The sequence below is a fragment of the Gasterosteus aculeatus genome, chromosome 18 (genome assembly GCF_964276395.1).
Source record: "Gasterosteus aculeatus chromosome 18, fGasAcu3.hap1.1, whole genome shotgun sequence".
Taxonomy (NCBI): domain Eukaryota; kingdom Metazoa; phylum Chordata; class Actinopteri; order Perciformes; family Gasterosteidae; genus Gasterosteus; species Gasterosteus aculeatus.
This window is the reverse complement of record NC_135706.1, coordinates 15,238,697-15,262,375: the sequence shown is the minus strand read 5'-3', so window position 1 is coordinate 15,262,375 and position 23,679 is coordinate 15,238,697. Positions and strand designations below refer to the sequence as shown.

The 23,679-nt window shown below is 49.3% G+C and overlaps 2 protein-coding genes across 5 annotated transcripts in view; one reads left to right on the top strand and one right to left on the bottom strand.

Annotated features, from left to right (window-relative positions):
- Positions 1–23,679, top strand: part of LOC120808129 (MAM domain-containing glycosylphosphatidylinositol anchor protein 2) — a 106,680-nt gene that overhangs the window by 23,374 nt on the left and 59,627 nt on the right. For all 4 annotated transcript variants that reach the window (XM_078093622.1, XM_078093623.1, XM_078093621.1 and 1 more), the window contains exons 2-3: positions 14,460–14,599; positions 20,598–20,772. In XM_078093622.1, coding sequence (XP_077949748.1) covers positions 14,460–14,599; positions 20,598–20,772 — 315 coding nt within the window. The remainder of the gene's footprint in view (positions 1–14,459; positions 14,600–20,597; positions 20,773–23,679) is intronic.
- On the bottom strand, positions 1,034–2,681 carry galce (hatching enzyme). The gene is made up of 8 exons (NM_001267674.1): positions 2,616–2,681; positions 2,489–2,507; positions 2,357–2,395; positions 2,119–2,265; positions 1,917–2,034; positions 1,430–1,608; positions 1,268–1,349; positions 1,034–1,160 (listed from the first exon to the last, which is right to left on the bottom strand). The coding sequence occupies exons 1-8, from the start codon at positions 2,679–2,681 to the stop codon at positions 1,034–1,036; spliced, it is 777 nt and encodes a 258-aa protein (NP_001254603.1).

The following is a 23,679-nucleotide window of genomic DNA, read 5'->3' as shown; positions in this document are numbered from 1 at the left end:
CCTTTTAAAGCGAGGTCGGAGAGCGTCCGCCAGAAGCGGAGCTGACAGCTTTTAAAGCAGTCGCGGAGTAACCGTGACGTGCGTTAATGCGCCTTGGATCAGGCCTCCCTTTCATGTTTTAATGTTTCATGAGGCGCTACGGAGACCAATCACGGCGAGGATGAGACATTCTGCTGGGTGTTTCCTCACAGTCCTGAAGGAGACGCGTGGGAGGACGGCTGGTTTGCAGCCGCGGAACGTGCCGGTGGTTTGTGAGTCAATCCAAGGGTCTCCGGCTCGGTGGCTTGTTTTTAAATCAGGATCCAAAGAAATAGTCTTGATCAAGAAACGGCCGCGCGTCCCGCTGAGCTTCTTGCAGCGCGAACACAGGAGTGTTAAATATTTCACCCAACAAGAATATTTTAAATATTTCATGTGTAGGAGGATTGAAACGAGCTGAAGCTACTTTATGAAAGATTAAAGGCCCGGCCGAACCGCGGCCTGTTCGGCGGTTCAACCCGGCTGGAGGAGCACGTGCGATGCGCTCGTGCCTCACGGCAGTGAGAACGTTGTCCTTCCACAGTCGCCTGAAGCACGGCAGCACTGATGCTCACCGATAGCAACTCAACATGAGAAATGAACTCAATTATGACAATATTGCCACATATTTGGCCCCCGGGCTATTTTGTATCTCTGTGTGGTTTTGCCAACGTTTCACACGTTGGTTTTCACAAAAGAAAACGTCCAATATAAGTAGGATGAAAATTAATATTTAGGTTTCTTTTATCGACCATCAGAATGTGTAACTAACAATACTGTGAAAAATCTAATTGAGCTGAACCGTCACACTTTAATTTTCATCCACAGTCCAGCGACTGAACGCGAACCAGATCAATTGTCAAAACGGAAGCAGAGACCAAAACATCCTGCAACTCGATTTAAAATATATATATATTTTCTCCTCACTGGACTATCAAGTAAAAGACAAAAGAGTTGAATGAAATTGTTTTATTATCATGACGTCACATGAATGTTGATTACCATGTGAGTGAAATCAGCACTTGTAGAGTCTCTTGATCCGGAGAATGTCGATGTCGGACATAGTCACTCTCTGCCCGATGGGAACAGAGGAGTCGGGGATGGGGATTATGGACTCTGTTCCCGCGTCTGCAAAGGCCGTTCTGCAAATTTGGACAATGAACACGTGAATCATCATAAAATATCGCCCATGCCCGAGTTTCTATAGTAAGAGAAAAAAGAATTCGGTTCTCCGTTAACGTGAACTTACTTTCCGTAGTGCATCACGGATGAGTAATCATACGGAGTGTTGAGATAGTCGGATTCCTGCTTTACAAAGTTGTACTGCATATCTGGCAGGCAAAAAAGAAGATCATTAAACCCCGACCGGACCTGCAGGACGTGTCACAAAACTACGGCGCCAGACTCTCACAGGAAGGGACGTTGTTGAACTGGATTCTGACGTAATCGTCGCGGTCGAAGCGCGTGTGCTCGTGGTAGAAGCCCAGCGCGTGCAGCAGCTCGTGCTGGATGATGCCGTTTTGCACGCAGCCGAACCGCTGCAGTGACACCACCTGCTTGTCCCCGAGGCGGCCCACCCCCGAGAAACAGCTGACGAGGCGGAGGGGCGGAGGGACGGAGCCGGTTAAACGTGCATCTACATTCACATTCACAGTGCTGCATGGACAGATGTTTGGGCGCCTGTGCCATATTTGTACAGACATATTGAATACTAATTCTCATACAAAACCACCCAAAAAGCCAAAGATATAGAACTGTTCTGCACTCAAACTGCTTTAAATACCTTTACTAATGTCAATGTATGAAAGAGATGCTGCTGCCTCAGTACGCTGGTGTCCATGTTATGGGTCACAAACGCAGCAGTTTGCCTTCATACTGATTCATTTTATTAGACCCACCCGGCTCTCGGTTCGATGCTCAGGTACGCGATCTCCCTCTGACGTGGAACGAAGCGAATGCAGGTCTTGGCTTTGAACTCGTTCATCGCGGTGAAAATCGCATTCCTGTCGGTGTTGTCTAAAATCAGGAATTGCAGCGGCTCATTAGTGAGGGGGTCTGTGTGTGAATTAGACACCGGTGGGCGAGCTTTCTTAAACTTACCGTAAGCGTTGCTGATCTCGAATGGGACCTCCACGTACCCGCTGGCGCCCTTTTGCCAGAGACAGCTGTATCTTGGATTGCTGCACCGTATGGCATTCCTTTGAGTCTGGATCAACATATCTCCTTCCAGCAGATAGCCATCTGACCCTGTGGGAAGAAAAGAAAATAGAAAATCAAATCCGGTATGTTTTCCGTGACTGAATATAGAAATATGGGTGGAACTTTACTGGTGACTCACCCTTGTTCATCTTCATAATAACTGTGGTTAGATCCTCTTCTATGATACATGCATGGAAGCAAAACAGTCATTTATTTTACAACGAATCTCACCGGTCATACCTGATTCAGTCTTTCAGTTTAGGCCTCTTACCATTTGCACCGCCGTGATCCTGTGGGGGGGGAAAGGAGAAGAACGTAAACTACACAAAGAACAGCAGCGACGGTACGGGAGGCGAGTAGAGGAGACAAGAGGCTGCATTCAGTGAGCGAGGACTTACGCCGCCCTGTTCGGCACAACCGAGGCCCAGAACCAGGAGAAGGGGAAACGCTGCTCTGAGATCCATCTTTGTCTGAAGGTGCTGATGCTGGAGACGGCGCTTTCGGACCCTGAAGCTCACGCGTTTTATATACGCCGCGGTCTGTGTGCAGAGATTAGCGCGAGGTGTCGAATGGGCTTAAACACACAGCTGATGGGAGCGCCCACTGTTGCCTCAGGGGGTTGATGTTGTTCTGAGGGGCGGGGGGGGGATTACAGTACAATGACCAAAGGCTGCTGTCACCTCGCTTAGCGTCAGATGTCAGACGGCCTTTTTTTAAACAGCAGGGAATCTCCGCATGAGATCCGGGCCTGTCCTGAACTTTTATTGTAAAAATAACACATTGCTAACAAAAATAACGCCAAAAAAAGGGACTTTCATTTATATTTTTCGTTGTTTCAAATAAATGAGTATTTTTTCTCGTGTTTGCACCTCTTAGTTGTGCGTTTGCTCCCCTCCTCTCTCACAAATCGCAGTGCGTCGAATATAAGGAAACAAGCGATTTGATGACGTCCCGCTGGGCTGCGCGACTCTTCTCGTGGAAATAGTCACCATTTATCAACATGAAAATAATCATTCCTAGCTAGAAAGAGAATGTTTGATTTTCAATCAATTACAAAGCCAAATGCTCAATTTGACTGAAATATGTAACACCAACTCAGTTTGACTCCTCGATGAAATCGTAGAGGTAACGGTAATAAGGAGCTGTATAAAATAGTCTTTTTAAGCAGAAAAGAAAGAAGCAATACTGATTAACAGCTGTCTGTAGTTTCTTCATAACAGTTAGTGTCTTAATATTTCAATGTCAACCTTTTTGTATTTGATTGCAGCAATTTCCCCCCCAAAAAAACAACCTTCATTTAAAAGTTTTATTAAGTTTGAATGTGTTTTTTTTCTCCATTTACTAAAGAAGCCGCTCCACCATTTGATCGTCTCTTTGGTTCTTTCCCCACAAGCTGCTGTGGTTTTTCCTTCCAGCTGGAAATGCTACATTTAATTATGCCATTGGTACTGGAAGCCACTTTTTGATCCGAGTACGAGCCCTTAAATCAACAAATCAACAAAAACACAATTGTCGTACAGCCACCGTGGCTCTATTTTTTTTAAAAAGAACAAAAAGCAATCTCTCAATCAGACATTGGCTGTAAAGATTGATTATTAAAACGCTGCTGAGGCGACGATGTCAGCTGGAAAACGCGATCAACCAAAAAGACTCCAAATCCCTGCGGTTTAGAACGATGAATATTTAGATTTATCGAAAGGCCTCGCTAATAAATCGTCAGCTCCCGGTGGATCCGTCTGCCAGAGAAGGCTGGGGGGTCCCGGGGGGGGGGTTCAGATTTGGGATCTGATCTCATGTCAAATGGAGATTCCATCACAGCGACCTTTTATAGGACGCGGTCCTCCGCGGTGCATCACAGTAATGTGGCATTTATTACTGCGCAACGAAAATGGCCCCCGTGTGCGTGTCTGTGTGTTTCAAAGAGAGACAAACTGCAGGTTCCTGCAAGCCCAATAAAGTCCCACGGATGCGTGAGTTCAACAACAATAGCGTTGTGCATTTGGCACAATCCCGCGTGTGTGCGTCCGTGTCAGATGCGCGTTAGTGCGCAGGTGATCCAATTTGTGTTCCGGCGACAGCGCACAGCACGAGTGATGCTCAATGATGTACGAGCCGTCCTTTCAGCGTCATCCCTAATGCCCCCCGACTGCAGTAGATCTCATTCAACTGGCTGTCGGTCCGGTGCCACTCGGCAAAACAACGCAGGAGGTTTCCCTCCAAACATCTGCGCTTGTATAGGCGGAGAAGAACAAAAAGAAAAGTATAATGGGAGACTTTCCAGTTACGTTTAGTTTCATTTTTCCCCCCTTTGTCCTCCTGTATTATTCTTTTTGCCGCCTTCAGTGGACGTAAACCTCCACTATGATGCTGCTGGTTTCAACCACAGTCAACAGGGAGCTGCATGAGGGGACGTTCAGTACAGCAATAAAAAGCCTGGTTTTTAATTTGTGAAAAATGAGCCTCTTTTGGTTTTAGCTGCTTGGAGGGGAACAAAAGGCACTTGGAGACGTCACGTTGGCAATTTCTCATTACACGATCGGACAGAGACGGAAGGAAGGCTCTCGTTTCCCTGTGACTTCCGTTGCATCAGGAGGTGTGTGTGTGTGTGTGTGTGTGTGTGTGTGTGTGTGTGTGTGTGTGTGTGCGCGGCTGGAGGGGGGGGGGGGGGGGGGGGAGCGGAGCAGATGGGACGTTTTGGCACATTGTTCCCCCACACCGAACAACACTAATGTCACACACCCCATTACCCTCCACTGCGCCGGGGTACATCTCGGCCTCCCGCTCGCACGCCGCGGGGGCAGCCAAGGACAACCGGCGACCGGCGATATCAATTCACCTAATAGACTCTCAGCGTTCAGGGCGCCTGCACCGGTGTTCAGCGGGAGTGTGTGCGCCCCCCCCTCCCCCCCTCCCCCCTCTGTGAAGTGAAAACACATCAGCGTGTTCCACTACAGCCCCCCCGCTCCCCCCCCCGCCTCTCCCCCCTGCAGCCGGGACACAGACGGCCGACATACTCGCCCTCAAACTCCGCAGGCCGAAGCGGCGCCCCCCGACGTGGGGTTCCTCTTACAGGCGGCCTGAAATTCCGCTGTTATTTACTCTCCAGCGGTCGGCTTTGTGGTTGTTTTTGTTGCGTCAGTGGATCCAGAGTAACGGTGAAATCTGTAAGGAGGAACAGAGACTCTGTGTCTCTGCTCCTCCAGAATGAAGTCAATCAGTGAAGGTAAACATCTTGTTTGCACTAATTGACATTCAGACGAACGGGGACAAATATAATGAATATGAACACCGTCTTAATTTGTGTAAAGAGTCACGCAAACGGTTTGGATCAGGTGTTTTATTGCAGAAATGCAAAAGTCACGATTCAACATGTTTGATGAGCTTTATAAGGCGGATTTCTAGAATTATGTTATAAAAGATCCATATGCAGGAAAAACGCATGTTAAATGCACAACCCAACATGTCATCGTAGTTGAGCATCCCGCCCAGGCGAGTGTCAGAAATGTTTCATTATGGGATGGCAGAGTATGACCGAAGCGATCGGATGACGTTCGAAGTGCTTGGAAGCTCGTTTCCCAGAATCCACCGATATAAAACCGTTCTTTTTGGCATTACTGTATAAATTATATTGTTATTTTGAATAAATGTAACAGCCTTATAAAGGAGCTTGTTGGTCATTATTCCTGTAGACACATTTAATGTAAAGCAATGTAGTTTTTCAATACAGGATTTACTAAGTAAAGCTTTTCTTTTTAAAAAAATATAGATGACAGAAATTAGATGTAAAATGATTAAAGAGATCCCTATCATTGTTTTTTAGAACATACTATAACTATCTGTACTATAATATATAACATGTAGGCTCTCGTCGTCCTCAATACATTGGTTAATTAAGCATAATTTAGCTAACTAGCCCCAATTAAGCTAATTAGCAGATGTTAGCTTCGGATGGTGCACATGGTGAATACCTGCTAGTGTTAGCAACCTTTCATTAGCATTTAGCTCCAAGCAAAACTCTGCAAGACTTTTCTTGGACAATCTACCGTCTTGTTACAAATGCTGCTAAACATCTGCAGACAGCTGTGCTGATTATAGAGTTTACTGCTTTGTGTGTCGTAGAGAATTTGGGGATTTTATATAAAATAACATGAGCAGAAAATAAGCTCTCCGTTCCTATTTGCAAAAGTCTGAGCCTGCTCGAGGTTAAAGGATTTTGTTTAGTGGGTTGCTGTTTCTTTGGCTTCTCTTTGCTCAGGTCACACCCGAGCTCCACGTTGTAAATAATTACGGCTCAAGGTGAAAATGCACCTGGCAGCTACTTTAAATGAGGATTCAAGACATTAGTCATTTGACCTAAATTATTAAACCTACTTTTGAAACTTGCGCTACATACGACTGCATGCCACAAAATAGCTGAATAAATTCCAGACTGTAATTTTTTTTTAATGTTCCTTCTCTTAATCTTCTCGGCTTCCTTCATTTCCTTCTTTTAAACTCCCCAGTCAGTGTACACAAGCTTACACACTTAAACATTTCACCCAAATGTAGAAAATCCCCTAATGAGACTTTAGGCGCTGCTATTTTTCATCTTCATCGTTCCGCTGAGCTGTATTTAACATCACATGGAATAAGCGCCCTTCCCTTAACAAGACTCGGTGGAAGAATTCAAATTCATTAAATCTCAAAAACTCTCAGCCCAAAATTAATTTGCACAAGACCGCAACAGTTGGTACTTGTGTGATGCAACAGAACGCGCCTCGCCATTTGGTTTGTGTGTTTTGGTGTAGTGCTGCAGTGCAGCTGCCTTGAAGCAAGCGGGCGTATCTCCAGGTCCGTGCCGCTGATATATGAAGACCCGTGGCCCTCGCTTCCAGGAGCGCGGCTCGCCGAGAGATCTTTAAAACCCATTTCCTGCCTGGTATAATGAGATTTTGGAGCCTGCTGGCAGGACACCTTCCCAGCGGAAAAGTTATGGATGTTGCATACACACACATAAACACACACACACACACACACACCGGCTCACTCAAAGACATGGACATATGCCCCCTGGAGGTGTTACGGATAGCTGCACTTTGCAGAGCCAGCCAGCAGGCAGCACCGTGAGCCGCCGCCGGCTTTGTTGGGACAATCGGCTCACTCGGCAGCCGCCGCGGGGGGGTCGGTCGGTCGGTCGGTTGGTCGCCGGGACAGTTTCTTGGCGCCGGCGGGCCGATCTTCAGAGGTTGCGCCAGGCACACTGTCCTCGGTGAGCTCTCGCCGGTGTGCCGCTAGCCAACCGCGAAAGGAAGCCGGTGCCTTGCGTCGGGCCAGTCGTGCGAGGGTTGGCCCGAGTCGGGCCTATCGACGGAGGGCGGCCTGCGCGTTTGCGGCCAATCTGGACTTTATCCGTCCCTACAGATGTCCGATTAGTGTTGTTCAGGGAAATGGAACTGCCACAACTGACCCACCGTGCCAATGTGACTGCGTTAATGGGCAGACCGGTAGCATGAGATGGGAAAAGGCCAACAAAGGCTCAATTAACTGTTAAACTGTGATACTGTCAGTGTGTTTTTTTTGTAGGTGACCTTTACCAACACAACCGCGAGCTCGCAGGCTCCCGCTTTAACTCTGGAGGTCTTCTTTTTTTTTTTTTTTTTTAATGAGGTTCCAAATTTACCGGCATGTACTCGTAAAGGTCTGTAGGTTTATTCCTCGTAAACCTGCGCGCGTTCGACCATCGCCGGTCACGGTCCGTTTGCTGGGCTTATAACACGTTAAAGCGGCGCCGGCATCGGATCAGAGGAGAGCACGGAGGCGTGAGGAATTCTTTCTGTGCCCACTGGGAAATGCAGTCAGCGTTTTTTCATGTTGCATCGCTCATAAATGCAGCATTCCTGAGGTGGATGAGAAGTCTCCAATTAAGCTGACTTTAAATTCCATGTTTTTTCCTGCTTTTACAACACACATTAAAGCAAACGGATGATATCTTTATTTCTGTAACTTGCTGCGTACCTTTTTTTTTTTCCTACGCAAAGCTCTGAAAATAAGATGTCTTAAAATAAAGACGGTTTTACATTATACTCGTTTTATACATAGTTGTTAGCCCATTATATTATGGTGAAAAAGCACAAGGATTAGAGGTAATACGCACCATTTTCACAGGAGACTCACATGATTTTTTTTTGGCAGTGCAACTATGATCATTTCTCTCTCGCTTTGGAGAAATTGAGTATCAAACACGTTTGTGCATCTTTGCAGCTATCTACATAAACGATGAGGAGATGAATGACTGGTGTCTTCAGGCCTTCCATCAACAATAAAGTGACCTGTCAGAACTGCCAAATTGTTGGTTTGGTCTGACAGAAACCAACCTGATACCTCAAAAGATCAAGAAAACACCAAATATTCAAACTTCAAAGCTGGAAAAGAATTTGGAAAAACGTAGGGAATCGAATCTGAAAAGGTTACAAAGCTCAAAGTCCTGGTGCAGCATTCGACGTAACCGAGGAACAGTGAAACCCAGATGGAGGATGTAATGCACCGCCTCATCTGGATGCTAGAATAAGTCTTCAGTGTCACTTCAGGGAACATCAGCCTGTTCTGTTTGATGCCTTCATATTCTTCGTCTTCCTGCAGTCGTCGGCTGCGTGCTTCAGCACCACGGACAGAGACGGCGCCCCAGAGTACATCCCATATTCCGCGCGGTTACCCTCACTCGTCTGGTCTGGATGCAGAACCGAGTGATACATCAGACGGAACCCGGCTCATTTCCTGTCATCTCCCCGAGATGGTTTGCATGACATAAAGCCTGCGCGAACATAATGGATGCAGCTGTATGGAGTCAGGCTCCATAACCCCCCCCCACCCCTCCCCCCCGCCGCCATAACGTGGGCGCAAAGACGAATCTGTCCTCTAAATCTCCCCACCTCCAGCCTCCACAGTCATCGCTCCCTCCCCTCCCTCGCTCCAGCTCAGCGGGGCTTTTGGCAGGTTCACGCTGGCCTACTTTCAGAGTAACAAGGTGTGTGTGTGTGTGTGTCAACGCGGGAGTATGCGTTTGTATAATTGCGTGTTTCCTATAAATAGCGCCTCGTTTTGGTGCTCCAGAAGTGGACCGGAGCGACCGGGGCCGCCGCGTTAACGCTTCACGGCGGGCCTCATCCAGCGCCCGGGTTGTCTCTCTTGCACCGCAATCGTCCCCGTCCCTCTCACCGACACGTCGGGTTCTCCTGTGATGCCGCAGTCTCGCGCGGCGTGATGGATCATCCGTGCTGGTGCACACAGGCCCTCGTTGACGGGAGCGGCGCAGGCGGAGGAGCGCGTGCATTACAGTGTGTGATCGATTCGCTCTGACAACCCCTGATGTAATAATATGCATGTGCTGCCGGCACACCCTTTGTAGCCCCCTGCACACGTGGATGACCCCGTGCGTGAGTTGCTTCTCAATTATACAGCAGACGGGGCTGGGTGGAGCCTAAGCTTACGCCGCCCAAATGGGCGAGGGATGAAAATGAATTTATCGTGTGACAATGGAGCACGCTTACGCATTCTCAAGGTTACACAATATTGATTTGATATCTATATCAATGCCTGCTCCGTGATAAGGATCAGACTATTCCAGTCACGATATACAGATGACGTAGCTGTGCTTTGGCTATCGGCCGATACCAGGGTTTAATTAATAAGCTTTATTCCTCCCTGCGTGTGAGAGATGTTTCTTTTATTTTTATTTTTCAGGCTTGACTTAAAAATTGCTGTCTTAATTGTGTAAAACAAAAATATATATTTAAAATATATTATTTATTAGAATAATTGGATAACAGAATGGCCCATTGGCCGATGCAGCTGTATATGAGTTGGACCGACGTGTCAGTATCTGTAATGAGGCGCCTATAACATATGGATGTGGTCTCTATTGATTCATCGGAGGATTGAAATGGTTCATTTTGGAGGCGACGTGCGCTATGCGGCTTTCCCCAAGCTGCACTAATCAATACTTTGACATAAGCGACGGATCGAATGTGTAACGTGAAAGGAGTCTCTCGTAACGATTCGTGATTTTGGGTCGGGTCCCCCCGCTGTTATCGAGCTTTCTGTCAGCGGTCTTAACAAACAGATACTCCAGTCAAGCAGCCGGAGGACATTATCGTTATAAACTAGCTCCTAAAAGAACTGAATCCTGAATGAACTGAACTGAACTTTTGGATGAAGAAACGACATAATATTCTTCTTTAAAAGCTTGTCGCGGCTAATGTTAGCGAAGGTTAGATAATGCTGTATAGCCTACATTACTAAGTAAACTGGCTTACTGCTTCGTGACTAACGGCTAATGCTAACGTTACGTTTCCGCAGGTTAAAGTCTAGATGCCAAACGAGAAGAAGTGAGGGAATCACAGCACAGCTTGCGAGCTCCACGATTAAAGCTTCACGTCGTGTGCTGGTCTGGCGCAGAAATGTGTTTGGTCAAACTATTTAAACGCGTGTTCATTGAACGGAGAGCTTGCATGGGAACAGGATAAAAGTCATCGTTCTTTAAATAGTTAAAACGTGTTGTCCTTTCTATAGCGGCTCGATAAAGCCGGACTTGTGTTATTGTTATCGCTAAGTGTTTTTATGTCGGCATCGTGTGGCTTTATTGTACAGCTGAAATGAACTTTTCCCCCCACAGTCCCTTTTTGTACCACAAGAAACAACAAAAACACTTCTCTTTTTGCTTTAAATGTCTAACCGCATGCATATTGCATGTTTTCTCTCCTTCTGTTTGGCACTATCTGGCTCTGCCGTTCCCGAGAAGGTGATTACGGAGCCAGAGAACTCGCAGACGCTGCTTAGCGGTCCCGAGGGCGTTGAGCCCACGGCGGCGACCGGCCCCCCAGCTGTTGGCTTCTCTTTTTCTCCACATGTATTTGTTTGTCAAATCTAGGCCAATAACCCCCCCCCTCACCCCTCTGCCACCCCGGCACTCCACAACCGTGGTGACCAGGCTGCTTTTAGCCAAATCCAATTTAATCTCTATTGGCGGTAGTGGATAAAGCCGTCTCAATTCCCCCCAACCGAGGCCGAGGAAGCCTCGTCTCTCCAGTGGGAGCTGCACGGTCAACAGACACAATGGCCACACAGACACAACTACACACACACACACACACACACTCACGTATGCAGACTGGAGATGGAGATGGAGAGAGAGAGAGCACCAGAGTAACAGTTCTTCTCCCCGTGCATCCTACCTGCATTCCCCCTGCTGCGTGTTTCTGCAGATGATGTCACCGTTATGCAAATGAGATAATGAACTGAAAAAGATAGAGACACATCTGAGACTCTAGCTGCTCGCCTGCAGCTGTTCTGCTTCTCTTTTCCCCTGAATGAAAATAAGAATAAAATGTATAGTTATCAGGAAGCTGTGTGTGTGTGTGTGTGTGTGTGTGTGTGTTTGCACATCTGCAGACGGTTGGGATGCACCATTATGCATAATGTACAACCTGCCCCGTAGCTCCATGACAACATTCGCAAACAACGCCGTTTGATCGCGAGCGCTCGTGGTGAGAATGAACAAGTGACAACTCGGCGTTAGTTTGACTGCGATTGATTTTCCCCCCCTGCAGTGTTTTGCACTTGTCACATCAGTGGGAGTGGCAGGTGTGCTTTGTGCGTCAAACGCCCCCCCCCCCCCCCCCCGCCCCCACTGCCCCGCCCCCCCCCCATCCTGCCCCCTACAAAGAGTGTCTCATTAACATCCAGATGTGCGGCCCTCGCTTGGCTTCTCGACACACGTTACCCGCACACGCGAGGTAGAAAGGGGGCTTTGGCGTGAAAAGGTATTCAGGTCTCTGATCAGCCAGGACACCTTTTATCTCTCACACCTGTCGGCGCGTCCTCACCTCCCTTTGTCTGTCCCCGAGACGCGGCGCATTAAAGTCTCATTACCCGTGGGCGAGATGTCTTTTCTCAGAACGCGATGAGTATTTACCGCCAGTGTGGAAAGTAAACAAACAGAAAAGGACGCGGTAATGGCGGTGATTGCGGCTCGCGCTTCGGGCCCAAGCGAGCTGAGGCCTTTGGCTTCCACTCGGATACTCCGACACCATTATGTCTGCTTAGAGAGAGCACTATTTGCTGTTTGGAGCCGTGAGCTTGGTGTCGGTCTGCATGAAGACCAAGTGTGCGTTAACGTGCGTGTGCGTGTGTGTGTGTGTAGCCGCCGCAGCGGTTGAAGATAATTAATTAGGGGTGTTTTCCCTACTTTCCTGCGGGGCTGATGGTACGCGGCAGAGATACTGGCTCATTGGAGTAAATGGCATTAGCACTTTGTTCGCCGAGCGCCCTGGGGCCTTGTTCCCGAGCCCTTTTATTTATTTATTTGTGTTTTCAAGTGGCAGCCTTGCGTGAAGCTCCTTTGACGGCGAGCCCTTATCCGCCCCCTGTGGAGTTCTCCCTGAATGCGGGGGAGGAGGGCGCCGAGGAGCGCCGCCATCGCCGTTCCGTCAACCTCTGCGGAGGGCCTAAGCTGAATGAGTCAAACGGCGGGGTGGGCCGGGGTGGGCCGGGGTGGGCCGGGGTGGGCCGGGGTGGGCCGGGGCGTTTAGCGACACACTCCGGCTGAGACTCCCGAGCGCAGCGGCGGGGGGGGGGAGTGTCGCCGCGCTCATTAGCGCGACAGCCTGGATGGAGGTGGAAGCTGCTCCTCAGTGACTCTGAAATTATTTTTTCTTCTTTTTTCCACCAATTTGCCGTCCTCCCGCTAATCAGATCCCGTATTCCGCTCTCTAAATCGTGTCTCATCCCAAACCTCCTCACTAATCATGTACGCAGCAGAGGAACGAATGCCGAACACATGCTGCTGTTGTCAGGGGTCGCTTCCACGCGCTTCCACGCCTCTGTGGCGCCGAGCGCTTTTTTCGGGCACTTTACCTGAGATGACTCGTTCCTCCCTTTAACGCTATGGAGTTGTGGAAGGACTGCAGCTCATCTTTCCACGCCGCCGGACGAGTTAATATCGTCCATATCGCAGATTCCAACCATTTCAAATTACGTTTATTACATAACGAAATGATGTAAGAGATTCTCTTCTCCATCTACTGTTCTGTTGCCAGCGAAGAATATTATATTAAATTCCCTCACAAATAAGATGATACTGTTTTTAATTCATGTCTGATTCGCTGAGCGTGTTTCCCTCTTCTCCATCATGCACACGTGTAAGGCTTTAGGGATAATACCCTCTGGCGTGTATTTAGGCCGAGCAGTAAACCCGTCCTGAGGCCCGAGGCCTCCACGCCGCCAGGGAGGAATGAGAGGAGCGACTTGTTGTGCAGCCCACCGATCCGTCTTCCACAGTTGGTCATCAACTTGACGCTGTATTTGAATCACCGCCTGATTACGCGGGGTAATTTGGTTAAGATGCAAAGTGAGTGTCACTTTGCGTCAGAGCGGAGTGGGACTGATTGGTCACTGCTTGTGTCATAACCACCGAATCCGTTTCCGCCAACCACCGTAAGCAAGATGCCGAGGCTTCGGCCACGGCGGAGCACAGGAGCTCTGCAAGGTCACAGGGTCGAATGTGAAATTACCGATTATTCAAATAGAAGTTGGTAAAAAATAAAAAGTAAACGACCCGTTTGTTTGGCTGTTAATAAAACTCTCTTTGGGTTTCAGGACTTATGAATGCGAATGTTATTTAGTGGCAGCGTGTTGTGATGTCGGTGAAAGTGCGACATTCAGAAATGCTGAGTCACAAGCGAATGCAACTTAAAGAGTTTCGATAACATTACATACATTACTCACGCCAACGGGTCCCGTCTGACAGGTAGAGGACTTGCTCAGTATAAAGAGTCTTAAAGCATCTTTAAAGCGTGTTCATTACACTCCGCAGCACGAGCGCAATCAATACATTTCTGCAGAAGTGATTCTCTCCCAACGTACTTCAAAAAGAAACGAAGCAGCCGGCGAATCATTTTCCCAGAGAAGCTTCTCTCGACTTTGTGCTTGATGTGTTAACAATAATTGAAAAGCTGCACCGAACCGAATGGTATTAAACAAAAAAAATGGCAATTAATTTTCTGGGGGGGGGGGGGGGGGGGTTTGTATAAACATCCCTGGTCCTTTGCCTGCTGCTGCACAAACGGGGCAGAAAATGCTCTGAATCCTTTCTCTCTCTCTTCCAGTGAGACCGCCTTTGGATCAATACTCATTCGGTTGTGCTAAACCGCTAGTTGGCAGAATGCTAACGTTACTTTTCTCTCTCTCTCTCTCCTCCCTTTCCGCAGCGCCGCCGTCCGTCCGCATCGTGCACTCGGGGCACGCCTGCAATGTCGAGGAGGAGCGGCACGCGGAGAGAGTCTACACCATCCGGGAGGGGGAGACGCTGGAGCTCACCTGTCTGGTGACGGGGCACCCTCGACCGCAGGTGAGGAGTCCACCCCCCCCAGAGGGAGGCGTGCAGAACCGTCCGTCCTCCCTGCCTCCTTTCCCCTATCCTCGCTCACCTCCGGCCCGCTTCCTTCCCGGTCCTGCATCCTGCGAGCGAGCGATTATTCACGGTTTTGGGGGCCACTGTGCACCCGCGTGTTGACGATCAAAGCTTGCGAGCGTAATTACGAGTGCAGAAACGAAACAGGCGAAACATCTGCCACAACAAAAGGGTAACTAGTGGAATCGGGCCGCGGCGGAGAGACGCTAGCGGGTCACACGGGTCCTCGACGTCTGAGAGACGGGTTCTTTTATTTACTGCTGATCTAAACTAATTAAAAGAAAACTTGTGTCTTCTTTTGAAGAAAATGGGACGTTGATCTGTTGTTTTCCGTTGTTCCCTTTTCATCCGGATCTTAGAAGTAGGTTCAGGGGAAAATTCGTTGAGAAAAAGTTAAGACGCAGAAGCAAGAACGGGATTTCATCCGCCCGCTGAGACAAAATACCAACTAACGCAGGTATAAATGTCAGCTGTGACCATCACATTCTGTTCAGGATTTGCACACGCTAACCTTTCCAACGTTTATCAAATGCTGTTTTCAATTTGCCTGATAACAAAGGATGTAGCCGGAATTCAGCACTATCTCCAGACCCGACTGAGCTCATTTACATTCATTAATATAATTCCCGCTTTTGATCGATGGACGGGGCCTTTTGTTTGTACCCCCCCCCCCCCCCCCGCGGATGCCAGAGCAGGCGAGCCTATTGATTTTTATATTTCAAATTGAAAAGGTGAGGCCCCTTGAATTAGCGAGCGGCTCGTTCCCCCCCCCCCTGGTTCGGCGGGCCGACTTTGCACTCATCATCTCTGTCTCTGCTTCTTAATTAGACTTTCTCGAAAAACCAGAGCGGAGCGAGGAGGGGGGGGGGTGAGGGGGAGGCGTGTTGGGGGGGAGTGGGGGGGGGGAGGCTGAGGAGAGTGTGGGATCAAAAGCCCTGCACGGCTGCAGCAGAGGAGGCAGGAACTTCCTTTGAAACGGAGTCATTACGAGACCAGCGCGGTTCCCCGGGCTGAGGGATGTGTCGGGTTCTTCTTCGCCCCCTCTGACCGCGGGGGGGGGGGGTGTGTGGGGGGGGGCGAGGAGGCAGCAGAGGTTATCCGGGCTGGGTTCTGTTGGTTGAAGAACGCCAGGGTTTTTGTCGATCTCATCGTCTTTTCATTTGAATTAAATATTAAGTTCTCAGACTTTCTTTACCCCAAAGTTCCAGATTGAATTGGGTTGAGTTTCCTCGTCTCCTTTGGTCGGCGTTCACGAGTTTTTACGACCTCGTTCCACTGAGAATATTTAGTTGTTGCTTTTGTTTTTTTTTTAAATCTACTTTTACTTTGCTCCGGTTTGTCAGGTCACCTAAATACATGGAGGAAAAAAAAGAAGCTACATGGCGATGAGGGTGGGGTGGGCCCTGTTTTGCACTCCGTCAGCACTTTGCTCAAAACACATTTGTTCCTGTGCGACGATGATCCGGGCTGAGCAGAGAAAAGGCCACGCGTGACGAACAGTAAAAGATTCCCGGGCCGTAGACCCGCCTCCCTGGAGGCGCCTCAGATTAATGGGAAAGTACTTTCTCGTGCGCGTGCGTGTGTGTGTGAGTGAAATAATTTTCAATATTGTTTTCTCAAACCACCACACCAACAGCTTCAACCACCATCTCCATTTGCACCACAATGTCCCGCTGCTCCATCACTGTAAGTGGCTTCAATTAGTTCTGCATTAGCAAATCAGAAAATTGCTTTCTCCATCATCACTGTCCAGATCGGCTTCTCTTTCCCTCTGAGATGCCGCCAAGCTCCCGGGACGACACATAGACGGAGGGGCGTGGTGCCAAGTACAACATCGGGGCCACAACAGAGTAAATGGGGCCACACGAGGCACTTTCGCCCCCATTTAATTCCCGCCGTGTCTATCAATATGCACGCTCCTTGAACGACACAGACGCCCCACAGGCCTTCCTGCTGATGGAGTCTCTGGATCGCGTCCAAAGCGCTGCAGCGGCTTCCTCACAGCGGGCCTCTCTTGTCAGAGCCGTGCACACCTGCCCAACTCGCCTCGTGCATGCATCCAGCCTCGCGCACACACACACACACACACACACACACACACTGAACACTTGTCAGCCTTCCCGTTTAATTGTCAGATAAATATATGTTCCTGTCAGTCACCGGCACGCGGTATATTATGTGCTTTTCTCCGGCGGGCCTCGTGGGTTTGGCACTTTAAGGTGTAACTGAGGGCTGTGCGGGGGGGACTGGGACTGCCGGCGGGGGGGCATTTCTCAGGGGGAGAAGGAGTGAAGCTGTCAGGGATGTCTGGTGCAGAGGTCACGGGGAGGAGAGTGATGATGGTTGTGGCCGCTGCTTTTTCCTGCTCCAACGCTGCTTTTCAGCATAAATCCATCTCGCTCTGTCGTCCTCCTCCCGTGTCCTTCTGAAAGTACATCGACGGAGAATTAATCGTTGGCAATATTGGTAATCCATAAACAGTTAATTAAACAGCGAGAGAATAAGCATCTGCGTCCATGCTAGTGGCCGTGAGCTAAATGCTAACAGTGGCAATGCTAACCTGTGGATGTGGCGATGAGCATTTTTCACTTGTTACTTATTTGGGATTATAGATAACGACGCAAATCAGATATATAGACACAGAAAGGGTTTGAAAATAGGGTGTTTGATGGACAAATTCGTTGGCCAAAGCGCACATGTGTCCAGTCTGCTCCTCCATCTTCTTCCCTCCATCGACTGCCGTAACGAGCGGCCAATCAATTGGTCGATGAACATGTTGAGGTTGCTGCAAATTTGATATCCGAGTCACTCGCTAAGCAGAATTGGCATAAACGTACCAGCTGATTACAGCTTCTCAAAAGGGATGATTGACATTTTTCTGTTTCACATCAATAGAAATGATATTAGTGCAACTTGAAGATGTCACCTGAGGCTCCCTAATAAATAAATACATATATATATATAAATATGACGGTGTCTCTATGACTTTTGCTCTTTGTCTGTATCTGAGCAGCAGAACTATAAAGCTTCATCTGTTCACACTTTGATGGTCACTGTCCTTCGGCTTCCTTCATTGTCTTTGATGCCGTGAACAGACATCAAAGAGTCCCATGATGATGAAGCCATCTGCCCCCTTGCCCCCCCCCCTCCCTCCTCCCTCCACCCCCCTCCGCCCTGGCCTCCATCCATTATGTCCACACTGCTTTGTTTGAGTACCAGGCTCCCTCCAATAGCCGGCAACAGAACATAGCAAACACCTTCTTTTTTTTTTATCTGTTTCAATTATTGGCCCGGCCAGATTCAAGTGGCAGCGCCGCGGGTCAGCGGTTGCAAATAAGCCGACCTCGGGCCCCGGGACGTTTCGCTTCACACACACAGCGATTGGGGTACAGTGATCTGCTTTGGATGCTCCCATGACAGTTGGCATTCAGGGCCGGTGTCTTTAGCAGATGGTGTCAGAGTGTGTGTGTGTGTGTGTGTGTGTGAGCAGCGCGCCCGCAGTCCTTTACACTCTGAACTGCGGCGCCGCCGCAAAAAACATTTCATTTTAAACATCAAAGACCATTGTGGTGTGTTTCATGTTGTCGTCCAGTATTTTTTCTTCTTCTTTTATTTTCAGCCCATTTGCCATTTGCACCTGTGGAGTCTTTGCACTCCAAATGTGTGATTCCAACCGCCCCCCCCCCCTGCTCCCCTTCCTCCCCCCCCCGCTGCTTCCCCTGATTGCTGGATTGTCGAGCTCAGCCTCACTTGGCTTCGCCGGGCGAGCGGCACAGACCGCCGTCCAGTGGCGGAAAGACAACGGAATGGCGAGCAATTAGAAAGCGGCCTGTTGTCAGGCGGAGGGAAACGTCACAGCGGTGCACTGTGGGGGGGGATTCAGCGGCGGCATACGATCCCCCGCATGACGACAGACGCCGGGCGCTTTTTAATTCAGCGCTCGCTGTGACATCGCCGCACGTGTGGTCTCAAACACTGCCGGGACTTTTAGACGGGCGCTGACGGGCGAGCTTCTGCTTCCCCTGTAAGCAAACGTTGATCTTCCATCCGGGTGTCTGATGTTCTTGTTGTGTAGACGCTGCAAAGTTGTGTCATTTATGCTTTTGTTTTTCCTTTTTTAAAACGGAAACCAGACCTCATTTACATGTTATGGTTTAATATATGCACAGTATATAAGACACAGACAGGAATAATGAATTCCTTTCCAGGTGGTTCATCTTGCGCAGTTTGACTTATTATATAACTTATTACAAAGAGAACCTTATTAGTTTCAGCTGAGGACAAAAGAGAGGCAGAAAAGGGAAGAATAAAACCGCCAGTCAGTGAGCAATTATCACAGTGCTCAAATGCACCGGCTGCGCAGTATTTGCATTACACCGAGGAGGGTGGAGGAGGGTGGAGGAGGGTGGAGGAGGGGGGGGGGGGGGTCAAGCTGTTCTCACCGCGCACACTTCAGGACCCCCTTCCTCCCCCCTGCGAGCAGAGGTGCTCAGAAGAGAGGAGTCAGAGGAGCGGAGGAATGGAAATAGCTCGGGGCCACGGGGGGGGGGGTGAGGGGAGTAGAAAAGCTCACCGGCGGTGTGGTCCTCTGCCCCCGCGGAGGAAAAAAACAAAAACAAACGGCGGCGCTTCTCCTTTTGAAGATGTGAAGCGCCGTTTGAATGGCCACCTCTTCAACAGGGCACTTATTGATACGCCTTCCCTGAAAGTCGAGGCTCGGGGGAAGTGACCGGTGCTCTGAGCTGGGAGAATACTGATTCATGGTGCGCCGGGAAGCAGCCTGCTTTGTATTTACATGAGGGCATCAAGAGCACCGAGTCAAACACAACCCGGAGCTCCATCTAGCTTCTAAACGATGACTTATTTAACTTTGGGGCCTGTTTTGTTGTCCCTAACTGTTCTAACGGGCCGCTCCACATCTCCTCCCGGTGGGGCTTCAGCACCGGATCAATTGCGGGGTTTGGTCGTATTCGTCAAGTGCTTTGTGTCTCTCGATGCATTTGGAACAGAAGTGAAGTGACGGCCTTTTAGCCGAGTGCATGAGCGTACCGGCGTCTCTCTTTGACGGCGGTATTTCCCGCTGCAAGGGGAGCTAATTCGCGACTGCCTCTCTAAACCGTAAACACCCCGAGCCAAACAGACAATCTGAAGCTCGCCTGATAAACTTCCGCTGCCTGTGAATTCTCCTGCTTGTCGTCCTATCGCCGTGAGCACACGCCCCTCACCCCCTCCCCAAAAAAAGCCGCTTTATCAGGTTTTCGGGCCGTCCTTTCATTTCCTTTCCGCTGTCTGTTACGGAAAATGACCAAACTTCAAGCTGTCGTATCCTCGGGCCTCGGTTGCCGTGGTTAAACCCCCCCCCCCATCACCAGCAGCGATGAGGCAATCTCCCGAGATAGCCCCCTATCTTCATCCCCCCATGTTGCAATATCCCTGTTTCATCTGCTGCTATCTTTGTAGAATGGGATGTTATCAGTAGCCAAAATGATGCTATCACAACACAGTGTGGAGATATTGGATTTAAATTATCCGCCCCCCCCCCCTCCGGACTAGGCAGAGATATGTGAGGTTCTGTGGGCAAAGCCAGTCCATCCGTGGCTTCCCGAGGGGCCCCCGAGTCGTCGCAGCACCTGTGCACGCTGGTTGCTCTAATGAGGACAGGGGATGGAAATGATGGAGAGTCAATTACAAGCTCATGTTGCAGAGTGACGCTATTTCACCTTTCATTACACCCCAATGCCATGGGCTAACCGGGCCTCATCGGTTAGTGGGAGGTACTCGTGCTGAGAACGCGGCGGCGGTGTCGCCTCGCGCCGAGTCGAGGGGGGAGGGGGGCGGGGAAGGAGCTTGAACGAGGATTCACAGCTTCCTTCCTAAACACAGGAAGCCATCCGGGCGCCGACCTGCAGTCACTCCTGTCGTTTCTTCCCCGCAGATCCGGTGGACCAAGACAGCGGGCAGCGTGTCGGACCGCTTCCAGGACTCCAGCGTGTTCAACGAGACGCTGCACATTGCAAAGATCCTGAGGACCCAGGGGGGCCGCTACTACTGCAAGGCCGAGAACGGCCTGGGATCCCCGGCCATCAAGTCCATCCGGGTGGACGTCTACTGTAAGTGTGCGGATTTCTTCCTGGTCCATGAAGGACTCTTTGTCCTCATCCGCCGTAGGGGGCGCATCCCGGGCAAACCTGAGCCCCCCCCCCAAAGGTTTCTATTCGTGAGCTTTCAGTAGAGCAAAGCGCACTGCAGCGCGGCTTCACTGCAACCGGAGTCTATTTGCTCTAATAAATCAATTCAAAGTGCTAGAAAATAAATGTGAAATGAACAACATGAAAGCGTTCTGCTTTGAATGAAAATGTACTTATTATTTAGAGGTAGAGCATCCGGAGGGACCCCTGCGCTCCCCTGAGAATGTTAATTAAGCTCAGACGCTTTCGTTATCCTGACAAAGCCACCGACTGTAAATGCAGCCGCTCTGGTTTCAGAGCATCAGTTCGACGAGCGGTGAAGGTTCGTCAGCGTTCATCGAAGAGCGCTTCCTATTGAGTTTATTGACTGGCCGTCGATCGTCCTGATTCCCCCCCGTGAGTGATGGAACTGCTCCGAACGAGATCCTCTCCTCCGCCCGGGTTGTCCTTCCCGTCTCGGCCTTTTCGCTCCCCCTCCGTGTCCTTGTTTCTCTTCATGTAGACTGACACGGGCAAAGGTTGCGAAATTGAAAGTTGTTTAGAAAGCCCGCGGAGGAGCAGCAGCAGAGCGGGGGGCGGGCGGGCGGGGGGGCGGGGGGCATCTCAGCGGCTGACAGGCAGAGAAGCCTCGTTCCCTCCGTGCACCCTTTCACCCCGGCTGCACTAAGGAGGCGGTGGGAGCAGCGGCGGCGGGGCGAGGAAACGAAGCCGCCTAAAGCGTGAGGGACGGCGCTGAGGGGAACGCGTCAATCACCAAAGATTTCAATTTTCAGCTGAACTTTTTTCCACGCTGTCGATGTTCTCCACATCTGAGCAATCGTTAATAAAAAACACATGCGACAGAACTACAAACCACCACAAAACCAATCTCAATATGCACAGTAGAACAACACACATTCAGTGTGTAAGATAATCATTTGTGGAGTATGTATAGATAAAAAGATATATAGCATAAGGAGTAATACATGTTAAATATAATAACATTATTATAACGTGTATAAGGAGTTAAATATGTGGCTCAAAACTAATAATGCAAGGTAAACGAATTCCTTGTTTTAGCAAGAATACAATGATATAGTCTATTCTTACAAGCATCGACAAAGGGCGGGTAATGAAAACAAGCAACAAATACCTGCATATTTTTAACAAAATGAAGGTTATTAAACAGACATTCTCTGCACATGTCCTTGTAACTTAGCGTGCACGTTCGTCAATAGCATTTCGTGCCGCTTTGCAGAACACATCATTCCTCTTGAGCGACGTTGTAACTGTCCCCCGAGGGTGAATTTAATTGACGGGCCTCTGCAGTACGCGCTATTTTTAGTGGTTTGCAGTTACGGTTTTAATTAGTGTTAAAATTGGTGTGTTGGAGCTGGACCTCCCAACAGCAACACCTTGAATGGAATTGTTTTTCTCTTTCCGATGTTCTCTGCATGCGTTTCTTTGTTCACATCACTCTGTGGCCACGAAACACAGGCAGTCACAACGGACTGCACCATTTCTGCACGAGCAACCACTCTATTTATCCACACGCTGCGCCGCTGTTTCACAATGAAAGGGCAAACAACCTGAACGCTCTTTCTACGGTTTCTTTTGAGGCCGTTTATTTGCTTCTGCTTCCTGGAATCCAAGGTTTTGTTTTCCATTTTTTCCAAATATGCGCCACTGTTCTTGTCGGCGTGCGTCCGCCGAGCTGTTCTCAGAGGCGAACGCAACCTGCTCGCCTGGAGGAGGCGAATGCCAGACTCTAGACGGAAGCGCAGCACAAGCTCTCTGTAGAGTTGAGAGTCAGTGGAAATCGACCTCTGCAGCCCGGAGGAGCTGATATTAGTTTGCACGGCCAGCTCAAAGCTAACGCGTTTACAGAGCTCCGTGGACCCACCTAAGCACATTCCACACCTGCTGACGCGTCAGCTGTTTGCCCGCATCCGGGCCTGTGGGGAAAGTCCTTTGGAAAGTTAACCAAGCACCTTTTCCAACTCCTACAGGAATCGATTCTAAGCTTAAGATGCACACTTCTTTCTCCTGCAGAGGGGGAGGGTGTGTGTGGGGGGGGTTCAATGTTTTCGTTTCATTTCGGCTCCGTTAATTTTGCAGGAGCATGAAATGTGTCATCGAGCGGCTTAAGGTGCTGCAGGCTTCATCCTGGCCGGCTCACAGTGCACAATAAGCCTGAAAGAGAGGAGGGGACTGAGCTGTTCAAAGGCCGGGTGTGATTTCACTCTGCTGGTGTCTCATTAATCACCAGTTTTCGAAATGCATCGTATATATTTTCATATATTAAATGGTGTTAAAATGGAAGTTGATTGATGTGACCTGGCATTCTGTGGGTTAATGTCCATTTTATTCAAATGATGTAACTAAAAGAAAATGTGGTTGGTTTCAAACCATAGTTATCTGCTGAATGAATAAGTCCGTTTCCCACTGACAAACGATACAACCTTTAAGTCAATTATTTGAGGCCAAACTCCGAGGTTGTCAAATTAACTGGGAGAGCGGGAAGCGGAATGTTTTCAGCTGACGGACAAGTGGAGGACAAATTGCTGTGCCCTAAACCTGTTCAGTCCAGGTCAGCATTTACTGTACGGGATGTGATAAAGGACCACTTTAAAACTAACTTTTCAAAATGGTCTGAACAACGTCGGCGAAATGGAATAAATTGAGAAAACTGAGAGAAAAAAAAAAGCCCGCCAAGTTTTTTTCAAGAAAAAACTGTAAAAGCGTCTGTTTGTCCGTACGCAGATGTGCAGCTGTGCAGATGCTGTTCATGCGCTCTGCCTGGTCAGCCTGTCATTGGCTGGGAATCAGGTGATGCATTGTGGGAAACGG